Source organism: Euprymna scolopes, chromosome 26 (assembly GCF_053919585.1).
Source record: "Euprymna scolopes isolate OS-2025 chromosome 26, ASM5391958v1, whole genome shotgun sequence".
Classification (NCBI taxonomy): Eukaryota; Metazoa; Mollusca; class Cephalopoda; order Sepiida; family Sepiolidae; genus Euprymna; species Euprymna scolopes.
The window spans coordinates 89,651,568-89,663,797 of NC_136507.1; the positions used below are offsets into that span (position 1 = coordinate 89,651,568).

The 12,230-nt window shown below is 35.7% G+C and overlaps 1 protein-coding gene across 2 annotated transcripts in view; it reads left to right on the plus strand.

Moving 5' to 3' along the window:
• LOC145248256 (ornithine transcarbamylase, mitochondrial-like) overlaps nucleotides 1–12,230 on the plus strand; it is a 54,450-nt gene that overhangs the window by 23,150 nt on the left and 19,070 nt on the right. For both annotated transcript variants that reach the window (XR_013863349.1, XM_080110131.1), the window contains exon 5: nucleotides 5,043–5,196. Coding sequence is in view for 1 of the 2 variants with exons in the window: in XM_080110131.1 (XP_079966257.1) it covers nucleotides 5,043–5,196 (154 nt within the window). In the remaining variant the exon portion in view is untranslated. The remainder of the gene's footprint in view (nucleotides 1–5,042; nucleotides 5,197–12,230) is intronic.

Below are 12,230 nucleotides of genomic sequence, written 5' to 3' on the forward strand. Positions count from 1 at the left end.
TAATGTCTGACTTTAACGTGCTCTCATAAAAACGTGTTTTTCTGTTGTGAAAATAAAAAAAAACTACTCGATAAAATTAAATGAAATTTTATTTTGGAGATTTTAAGTTCAAAACGGATACGTACAATGTAACCTTTTTTCGATATTTTCATTTTTTAATGACTTGATTAAACTGTACAAGTGCCGTTATTTTTATTAGTTCCTCGACAAAGGAGGAATTAGACCTAGTAATTCACTCCCATTCGTTCGTTTGCACTTTTCTCAATAACCACGCCTTGGATTTTTTAAAAAAAGTTTGAGCAAACATTAGTTATGGTGAAAGTAGATTTTTGCTGAAACAGATTTTCTGGTATAACTTTGACCCCCCGTCCTTAGGGGGCCGTAATAGAGGAGGGGTAAATTTCCCCCAAATTGTTTGCCTGTTCGTTTGTTTACATTTTTCTCTTGAATTTTTTTTTTTCTTACATGGGGGTCACCACTTATCAACGCCCGGAGGCCACTCAGGGATAAGGGTTATTGCATGTACAGTAATCAATGAGATAGTATTGTAGTAATCATTAGTATTGGGGGTTTTGATAGCGTCTTACTTAAGGGGGCGGTTTGTCAGGAATTTGTTTATGTTGGATTTGAAGACATCCAGGTTGTAGTTAGGTGGGAAACAGGCAAACGGAAGAGAGTTCCACAGTCGTGCACTTCTGAGAAAGCCAGGATAACTGGTTGCCTGCCTTAGGGGTATTATAGGGGTCAAATTGCCCCCAAATCGTTTGTCCGTTTATTTGTTCAATAACTACGCTTTGGATTTAAAAAAAAATTTTGCACAAACATTACTCATGGTGAAAGTAAATTTTTTATTTGTGGAGGGGGGGGGGTCCCGCATGCTTGGTTTGTTTACAAGGTAGTCACCTCTTATCAAGGCTCGAAGGCCACTCGAGGATAAGGGTTGATGAATGTAAGGTGGTAGTGTAGTAATTGTTAACGGTGTAAATTGGGTCGAATTTGATTATTTAAAACGATGATTCAACAAGAACTTGTTTACATTAAACTTGAAGGCTATGATATTGTTGTCGGCCATCACGCAAGCCAGTGGAACAGTGTTCCACAAACGAGCAATTCTAGGAAAGAAGCTTTGTTCAAAGAATCGCGCTTAGATTTAGGCACAAATAGAGAGTGGGGAAATTGTTGATAGTGGTTGTAACTAGTCGAGTGTTTTTTGTGAAAGTCTGGGAAGTGGGGACTATAGATTTCTTTCTGCGATACCAACACCTAACATGCCAAATAGATGCACTGCCACTTCTGTGAGTTGTTTCTTCGATTACACATTCTACTGTTTATGACCCTGATGAAAATAATCGGGCATGTGTGTGTGTTCTTTCAACTAACTAATTTAGATAAATGAAATAGAAATTACCTAAATATATCTTTCAAAGCTTTAAATGTAAACTAACTTAGAGCTTTTTGTTAATTGGAATATATTCAATACTAGCAGTTCAGACTGTGCATCTTTTGATTTTAGTGTGCTTGATATGTTTGCTTGATTAAATTTTAATACTTTGAACATATTTTCCTCAAACTTGAATTTTAGCCTTTTCTTTCCAACCAATCGGTTGGTTTTGTTCATGTTTTAGTGAGAATACATAGTAATAATTTAAAAAGTAAAAAAAAAAACAAAGCAAATGACTCGTGTGCGACCACCGAGAACCAAAACGTTTAGGTTATGCTTTACTTTTTCATTTGATGTTAATGCTTGACCTGTGAAGACACGTTTGATGCAAGGCTAAAAATTAAAAAAACATGAACAAGTATTATGTTACACATGCTGTTGTTCGACCTTCACCTGGCAAATTCCATTTTTTTAATTTATACACTATTGCACTGATTTTTCCCTAGCTAAAACCCAAATATAAAGTTTCACGTGGGTTTGGAAGCCCTATATATATTAAGTATCATGTCTGTAGACTAAAAACTGACAGAGGAGTTTGGTAGACAAAATTTTTTAAACAGGTATATATATATATATTATGATGATTGTCACTTCTTGACAGAAGAAGACCATCTTTCCCTTGCTTTATTGTTGATTACTCATTTATTTTCGTGCTTTTTTTTTTTTTTTTTAAATTATACGCACATATATACACGTGGAGATGTGATCAAGATGCATCAATTCCTATTTTCTGTGGGAACGAAGGTGGCTCTTCAGACCAACTCTGCTCTTACAGTCTGTTGCAAAGGTCACACTTAAGCTGAGTTTGAGGGATGCCATATATATATATATATATATATATATAGGTTTGTGTTTACTATAAGTTTTTTACGCAAGTATAAATCATGTGGAATATCTGCATGAATATAATTACACGTACTAGTTAACTAACGTAAGAAAACCGAGAAAACTAAAAGGGAATTAAAATGAATGTTTAAAAGAATAAGCAAATTAGCTTAATTTTTTGCATTTCACGACACATATATAACACAGTTGTATTTTCTTTTTAAATAAATAGAAAAAAAGGGTTTTTAATATGAATATCAATACACAAAAAACAACAAACAAATTTATAGGAGTGTAGATATGATACAAGAGAGTGAAATTTGCTTTTTCTCTAATGGCGTCTTCTGCATACCTTGCATCGACAATTCCTATGATATTGTTTTCGCATCTGTTGTTCTGATTATCTTGCATCGACAATTCCTATGATATTGTTTTCGCATCTGTTGTTCTGATTATCTTGCATCGACAATTCCTATGATATTGTTTTCGCATCTGTTCTGATTATCTTGCATCAACAATTCCTATGATATTGTTTTGCATCTGTTGTTCTGATTATCTTGCATCGACAATTCCTATGATATTGTTTTGCATCTGTTGTTCTGATTATCTTGCATCGACAATTCCTATGATATTGTTTTGCATCTGTTGTTCTGATTATCTTGCATCGACAATTCCTATAATATTGTTTTCGCATCTGTTGTTCTGATTATCTTGCATCGACAATTCCTATAATATTGTTTTCGCATCTGTTGTTCTGATTATCTTGCATCGACAATTCCTATGATATTGTTTTCGCATCTGTTGTTCTGATTATCTTGCATCGACAATTCCTATAATATTGTTTTCGCATCTGTTGTTCTGATTATCTTGCATCGACAATTCCTATGATATTGTTTTCGCATCTGTTGTTCTGATTATCTTGCATCGACAATTCCTATAATATTGTTTTCGCATCTGTTGTTCTGATTATCTTGCATCGACAATTCCTATGATATTGTTTTCGCATCTGTTGTTCTGATTATCTTGCATCGACAATTCCTATAATATTGTTTTCGCATCTGTTGTTCTGATTATCTTGCATCGACAATTCCTATGATATTGTTTTCGCATCTGTTGTTCTGATTATCTTGCATCGACAATTCCTATGATATTGTTTTCGCATCTGTTGTTCTGATTATCTTGCATCGACAATTCCTATGATATTGTTTTGCATCTGTTGTTCTGATTATCTTGCATCGACAATTCCTATGATATTGTTTTCGCATCTGTTGTTCTGATTATCTTGCATCGACAATTCCTATAATATTGTTTTCGCATCTGTTGTTCTGATTATCTTGCATCGACAATTCCTATGATATTGTTTTCGCATCTGTTGTTCTGATTATCTTGCATCGACAATTCCTATAATATTGTTTTCGCACCTGTTGTTCTGATTATCTTGCATCGACAATTCCTATGATATTGTTTTGCATCTGTTGTTCTGATTATCTTGCATCGACAATTCCTATAATATTGTTTTCGCATCTGTTCTTCTGATTTTCTGGCATCGACAATTCCTATGATATTGTTTTCGCATCTGTTCTGATTATCTTGCATTGACAATTCCTATGATATTGTTTTGCATCTGTTGTTCTGATTATCTTGCATCGACAATTCCTATAATATTGTTTTCGCATCTGTTGTTCTGATTATCTTGCATCGACAATTCCTATGATATTGTTTTCGCATCTGTTGTTCTGATTATCTTGCATCGACAATTCCTATGATATTGTTTTGCATCTGTTGTTCTGATTATCTTGCATCAACAATTCCTATGATATTGTTTTGCATCTGTTGTTCTGATTACCAACTATTCTGATGATCCTGGTATTTCCATCTCATTGACTATAAAACACTTTAATAATCACAGACATCAACGTAGTTCTATTTTAAAAACGAAAGCACTTCAAATCCTCAAAATACCACCATTTCGTTTGGAAGTGAATATCTTTTCACATGCTTTAATAAATAATAATCTACATGATATAATTGAAGAGTTTTAGCAAATTAACGATAAAAGCAAAATGCTATGAATCGGCCATTTTGTGTCATATTTTTTTTTCTTTTTATGAGCACCCTCCTCCGAGGAATTTCTTGAAGGTTCCATTATTTTATAAAATAACCACAATCTGTATTTATTTAAATTTTATGTGAAAAAGAAACAAAAGACAAAACAGAAATTTGGTCATTAAAAAAGGAAGTTTTTGACTTTTTTTCATTTTGGAAACCATTAATTTCTAGATTTCCAATGGCATATTCTGATTCCTTGAACAAAGTACACTTATGACAAATTTCATTGCTTAATGTTGTGTTTTAACCAAGATATAACATTTTTACTGAACAAAACTAATGTAAAAAAATGTGAAAAAACTGAAAGCTTTACAGGGAGGAACCATAGAAAGAAGCTAAGTCGAGCACCTAATGATAGAGATGTGTGCAGAACAGGAGAGTTTGATGGTCTGGCTCTGTTGAAAGAATGGATAAGAAGTTCTTTGGATAGTAGAACAATTTTGGTAACAGCATCAATTGGCAGGGGTAAACAAAGAACATGGAAGGAGATAAAAATGGATATGAAAGAAAGAGTTGTCCAGAGTTAGTTTGAAAAAGAATGACTTGCCCAGAATTAGTTTGAAAAAGTTGTCCAATGTATGCTAGCATGTAAAACAGATGATGATGATGACTGATTCTTGCCTTCTTTTATTTTATTTTATTTTCTTCCATTTTTTTTCCCCCCCAGGGTTTTGTCCAGCATGTTTGATGTCCTTCTTGCTCGTGTCTTTGGTCATGACATAATCGAAACACTAGCCGCATCCAGCTCAGTTCCTGTGATAAATGGACTCTCAGATACCTATCATCCTTTGCAGATTCTAGCCGACTTACTTACTTTGCAGGTAAATGCACACATTGTGTTTTCAGGTGTTTTGAGGTTAGATAGAGGGAGGGAAAGGGATGGAAAGGGAGGGAGTGGCTAACACTGGATTCATCTTTTATTGGTGGTTGGGAGGGTATTTGTATTTTCGCAATGTTGAAATATTGCAACTTAATATTCCCCTCTTTTTCTCTAAGTTGTTTTCACACCAAACACAGCATATTGCCACTTGGAATGCGAGGGACTACTTTTTGGTATTGTGTCTAACAGGGGACTGTGGGAAGATGAGCAGTGAGATGTCTGTTCACATTACATTTAAACTTTTGCATGTCAGTACAGTCAGGGAAGCAGGAAATGGAGGGAGTTCCAAAGTTTTTTATTTTACTTGGGGTGGGGAGTGATGTCATCGCTTATTAAGGCCCAGAGGCCACTGTAAGACGAGGGTTAATAAAGGTTAGATAGATGATAAGACAGCTTGATTGATAATGGTGGAACTTGGGTAGGATTTGATTATTTAAGAGGACAGCTCAACAGGGACTAGCAGTTCGGATGAAGAAACTATTAAAATAAGTTTTCTGAAATCTAGGGACCTCAACAGTGAAGAGGTGGGATTTTACTGCTTGTCAGATCAGTCAAGAGTATGCAAAGGGGGTACCAAATCCTATAAGTTTATCAGAGCACATTCCATTAAAGTTGTTGCAATATGTTTCAGTAATAATGAGGGTATGGTCCCTCACAGTTGGAAGATTCTATTTATAAACAATGCTGCTAGGAACTGACGAATCACATTAATTCACGTTCTGCTACCAACCAATCAGAAACCAGAATTGCTCCATGAAATTAAACCTTTTTTCTTTAGCAACCTTGCATATATTTTCTTCGTTTCAACATGAGAAGAATCTTTTGCTCTGTGGCTTCAAACTCAAGAACTGTCTACTGAGAACCAGTCACCTCCAGGACTTGTATAGAACAACTAACCATCGGAGACTGTTCTGTCTACTGAGAACCAGTCACCTCCAGGACTTGTATAGAACAACTAACCATCGGAAACTGTTCTGTCTACTGAAAATGAGTCACCTTGAGGACTTGTATAGAACAACTAACCATCAGAGACTGTTCTGTCTACTGAGAACCAGTCACCTCCAGGACTTGTATAGAACAACTAACCATCAGAAACTGTTCTGTCTACTGAGAACCAGTCACCTCCAGGACTTGTATAGAACAACTAACCATCGGAAACTGTACTGTCTACTGAGAACCAGTCACCTCCAGGACTTGTATAGAACAACTAAACATCGAAGACTGTTCTGTCTACTGAGAACCAGTCACCTCCAGGACTTGTATAGAACAACTAACCATCGGAAACTGTTCTGAAACTAAACATGGCTTTCAACTCAAGAAAAACACTTGTAAAACAGGCACAGGGATGCAACATTGCAGCGATGGGACGGAGGTTGGAGCTTGGTTGATAGTGCGGTACTTTGATTTGAGACTCATTTTTGAACCCTGTCTTAGAGAGAGAACGAGAGACTAGTGATAAATGTACCAGCCCAGATGTGGCAACAATACTCCATGCATGGGTGAATTGTGGCTTTGTAAAGATAGAGGATGCTCAGGTATGAGTAATTTAACTGTTTAAATTGCTGACCCCTGAACAGATCCTAAGTATAAAGTCAAAAAAGTAAAGATGTTCCAGATAGAATATCAGTGCAATCTAATATATGAAAGGCTATATGTCTGTCTGTTTGTATGTCTGTATGTCTGTTTGTATGTCTGTCTCCATATTTTCAAACTGTATCTCTTCCAAAACTGGAAGTTGCAGAGCAGCGCTAGGAGCCTCAAATGATTGGATTTTTTACGGACCATTCTTTTATGGGTCTTTAGCTGGTTAATATAGTTTTTAAGGAGTCAAAAGTGAAAAAATCGTTATACATTTTGTACATTTATTTTAGTTTATTTTTAATTTTTAATCAGTTCATATGCGTGTCACGTTGGTACAGTGACAATGTCACCAGCTTTGAATGCTACAGTTTGGCTTTCGGTTTCGATTCTAGCTGATGGCATCCAAATACTTTTTTTTTTTTTTTTTTTTTACTTTTAAAATCACGACTTTATTATGATATATACGAGATCTGGATAAATTATAATATCATATTTAAGTGTATTTTATGCTTGGACAAAGGCCCCACCCCCGCTAGCTAGTAAAATATAAATAAGTTTTTGACAAATGTATCACTTTTTTTTTTCCTTGAACAATGGGAATTCCATGGGTTTTCCGAGCCTAATTATTCTTTTATAACATATATATACATATATCTCTGTTTGTGTGTGGAATGGTTTCTACCAAACCACTCTGTCAATTTTTGGGTCTACAAACTTGAAATTTGAAAGATGGAGGGGGTGGAATTCGAACCTGTGGAACAAATTTAATTTGATTTTTAGTTGGTCAAAATAGCTGCTAGAGGGTAAAAATTGAATAATTGAAACTTGGCAGGCGTAAGTCAACTAAATGTGTATGATGTGCACATACATTTATGTTTAACTATGCAAATTTTTAAAGTTTTGATATGGATTGGCTCAGATGGTAACAAATGTTGTTGGGAAGCTGTATGTTTTGGTGTCTAGTCTAGCATCCAAGTATTTTCTTTTTCTTTTTTTTTAAATCAATAATATATTTTAGGTACAATATAATAATCAATAGAGTACTAGCTCTGTAATAATAAATACAAAATCTGCATAAATAAAAGTATTATATATATATATATATATATATATATATATATAGAGAGAGAGAGTGCAATTCGGCAGAGGAAACAACCGTCTTTCGTTTGAGAATCGCTGTTCACCAGAAAGACAAAGGGAGATAACCCGAAATTTTTACAGAAGTCTTTCAAGCTTACAAAATTAGTTATATTAATGCTTTCATCAGTCGTAATCTTTTTAATAATATAACTATCAGAAAATCTGTATATGTGTTTCTCACTTATATACAACTTTGTTGAATAAACATTGAATTATTTTTATTTATTATTAATCGAATATTTAGATAAGGGATAATAAAAAAAAATTTAATTCTACTAAATCTACAATCTTTTGCGAAAAACACCCATCTAGCTGAAACCACTTTCAATAATTTTCCCCATTCTTTATCTGTGCCTAAATCAAAACGTAGATTCCATGAGCAAAGCTTCTTTCTTAGAAGTGCACGCTTGTGGAACTCTCTTCTGTTTGCCTGTTTCCCACCTGACTACAACTTCATAAACAAATTCCTGATGAACCATCCCCTTAAGTAAGACACTTTATCAGATCTCCATTACTAACGATTGCTATGATATTGTCCCATTGATTACTGTACACACAATAACACTTATCCCCGAGTGGCTTCTGGGCCTTGATAAGTGGTGACTCCCATGTAATAAAAAAAAAAATTTACTTGATGATACTTTCAATTCAAATGGTTTAATCACATTGGTTCTTATTAGATCACCAAAGTTAAGCAACATTGAACCTGGTCAGTACTAAAATTGGTGCCAATTTGGGAATTCCAAGTGCTATATGTGTTTTTAGGACATAATAAAATATATTTAAGAACACAGCACAAAATGGGCAACAAACTTCTTTTCAACAACATTAATGAAAAAGGGAATTTATTTCACAGCAGGAAGTTGAAGGTTAGACTGTGATAGAGGAAGAAGGATTAGAAAGTTCTTTTTGGGGTCCGTGTTGGTCAGTCGATATATTCTCTGTGTCGTCTCCAATGAATAGCAGTTGTCTCCAGTGGAGGCTGTCGATGCTAAGTTGAGATAACCGGTGAATAGGGAACAAGAGAGGAAAGGTGTTGCTTGGCTGGAGGTCCAATCCTGACTGATGATTCATTGTAGTTCCAAAAAGTAGTTCTTTAGGGGATCGATGAATCAATGCGCCCTGTTAGCTGATTGGGTAGTGTGTGGCCAAACAGCTCAGATGGGGGGGGGACATTGATTCACAAGAGAAAATAGTTCTTTGTGACTGCTACATGCTTTCTGCTTATCTCGACATTGTTTCCAGTCATGTAGCACTTCTCCTTGCCACTGGATTCGAGCAGTGCCGATTCAGAAGAGATATGTTAAGGATTGCACAACCCTTGCCTCACAATAATATGCACAGCTGCCATTACAGGATAATCCATTGTCTTTCACGACTGAACAGAGGAATCAGTAATGGTTTCATTATTAATGGTAATTAATTTTCAGTTGAAATGGACTATCTTAAAAAGAGCATAAAATGTTCATGTTCAGAATATTATCGTCAATGGGGAAGGTAAAAGTGCAATTGTTTATGTGTTGTGAACCGTTGCTTTTCTCATGGCTTACACGAAATTAAACTCAAGCTCGTTTAATTTTCAACTGTTGTAGGTTTTGTTAGAGTGGTGGTGAGGAGGGAAACTACTACTCTTATTTTGAAAAAAAAAAATTCTTTGATTCTTTTCTTTTTGAAAAAAAGGATGATATTCTTGAACTATTAAAGACTTCCATCATCTTGGTTATCTCAGACAGTAAGTCCTTCTTTACTAATTTGTATTTGCGATTGTTTTTTGAAAATAAATTGATATACGGTGAAAAAAAAAAAAACAAACAAAAAAAAAGATATTTCTTCCAAAATCTGTTAATATTTCCTATGCGGACAGATGCCACGCTAGACGATCTGATAATCACCCCTGCTCAGGTGCATGCTATCATAAAAAACCTTGACACTTCAAAAGCATGTGGACCCGACCTCATCCCAGCTGTGCTATTAAAAAAGTGCTCAGCCGAAGTAGCTCCAGTTCTCTCCAAACTCTACAACAAATGCCTTAATGAATCTTGCTTTCCGGGCTGTTGGAAAACTGCTTCTGTGGTACTAGTATTCAAGAATTCTGGCGAAAGAACTGACCCATTAAATTATCGCCCTATTAGCCTCCTCCCACTTTTTGCCAAAATATTTGAGACCTTAATTAACCATGCTCTAGTCCAGCACCTTACAGATGCTAAACTTCTGACCGACCAACAATATGGATTTAGACAAGCCCGTTCCACAGCAGACATCCTCACTGTAATCTCTGAACGCATATACCATTCACTGGACAAAGCGGGAGAGGGCAGAGCGGTAGCTCTAGATATATCTAAGGCTTTTGACAGGGTATGGCATGAGGGTCTCCTTAGGAAGATTAGATCTTACGGCTACACTGGTAGAATACTTAACATAATTAAATCCTTCTTAGATAAGAGAAAAATCCAGGTTGTCCTCGATGGTCGTACATCTAAACAATATGATATAAATGCGGGAGTGCCCCAGGGATCTATCCTTGGACCTCTGCTGTTCCTGATATTCATAAATGACCTCCCCGACAAAATTGCCTCTGAGATGGGTATATATGCTGATGACACCACACTCTATAGCAGGCACGACAGGAAAACAAATGAACATATATCTAAAGTAATGGCAGAAACACTAGAGGATGACCTCCAATCAGTAGTGGAATGGGGACAAAAATGGATGGTTACATTCAATGCCGCCAAGACAAAACTGGTTTCATTCAATAATTACAAGAAACCTTCTCTACCACCTATAGCAATGGCCAACGACTCTTTATCTGAGAGTACGTCTCTCAAGCTCCTTGGCCTAACGTTCACAGGAAACATGAGTTAGAACAATTACATCGAGAGCATTGCCAGGGCCGCTGCGAGGAAGGTGGGCTCTCTCTCTACCGTGCTAGAAAACTTCTAACACCCGAAAGTATCCTGTACCTCTATAAGGCCACTATTCGCCCATGTATGGAGTATTGCTGTCATATTTGGGCTCCTTGACAGGGTTCAAAAGAGAGTCGCAAATCTGATAGGCCCTAAACTGGCATCTAAGCTTCAGCCTCTGTCCCATCGTCGAAACGTTGCATCCTTCTGCCTGTTCTACAAGTATTATAATGGCGAATGCTCTGAAGAACTGCAAGCACTTGTGCCCCCACGACGTGAACACCCTCGACTGACCCGACAAGCTGCAAAATCCCACCCCCACACTGTAGAGATCCCTAGATGTAAAATATCTTTCTACTCCAGTAGTTTCTTCCCCAGAACTGCTAGACTTTGGAATTCCATTCCAGGTCACTGCTTCCCCAACTGTACTGACATGCATAAGTTCAAGTGCAACGTGAACCAACATCTCGCTGCCCTAATCCCTACATAGTACCCCAGTAGATGTTTCCCCTGATAGTAGCCCCCTACACCAAAGTGGCAATGTGCCTTGTTTGGGGTGAAAATGTAATAAAAAAAAAAAAAAAATTTTTATTTTCAATTCTTTTTTTTTTTTATCTGTGATTTTGCTAGGGATGAGGCATCCTACCAGATGTCAGACATTCACTCTCTATTTAAACGACTCTGAGAAATCTTTTCAGGATTCTAACCATCTCAAAGATTGTATTGTAAACCCACCCGACGACACACAAAATGATAACCTCTTTCTGGCAAACATGAAGGTTAGATGACGATTTAAGAATTTTCAAAAAGGTATTATACAATAGTTCAAAAACTGTTTTGTTACAGATTATGACATGCTGAAGGTATTGGAGTTAAAATCAATTGAGTATTACGTATTAATATGAAACCAATCCCACTTTTTATTGGCTTGCGGCACAATCGATACAAAACGTGAAATGGAAACAATGTGTAATGAAAAGAAGGAAAGTTTTTTATAAAAATAATTAATAAAAAAAAAATCAAAATATTTATGAAATTATTTGTTTCACAGCATAATTCTTATAAATATTTTTATGAAAATTATAGTCCTTATTTAGAATTACACTTAGTTAAAAAATATTAAAAATACAGAAAAATCTTTCACGTACATATGCATCATCAAATGAAGATTTCATATTCCAGAAATTATGTAAATTGATCAAGTAGTTTTGTTTTAATTAAAAAAATCAAATTATATGAGAAATTGAGGAGGAGACTGGGAGCGGCCATATTGTTTTAAATTTTGCCAAGATTCAAGGGTAACAATTCAATTCAACTACAGAGATTTTGTTTATATTCTAACTAAAAC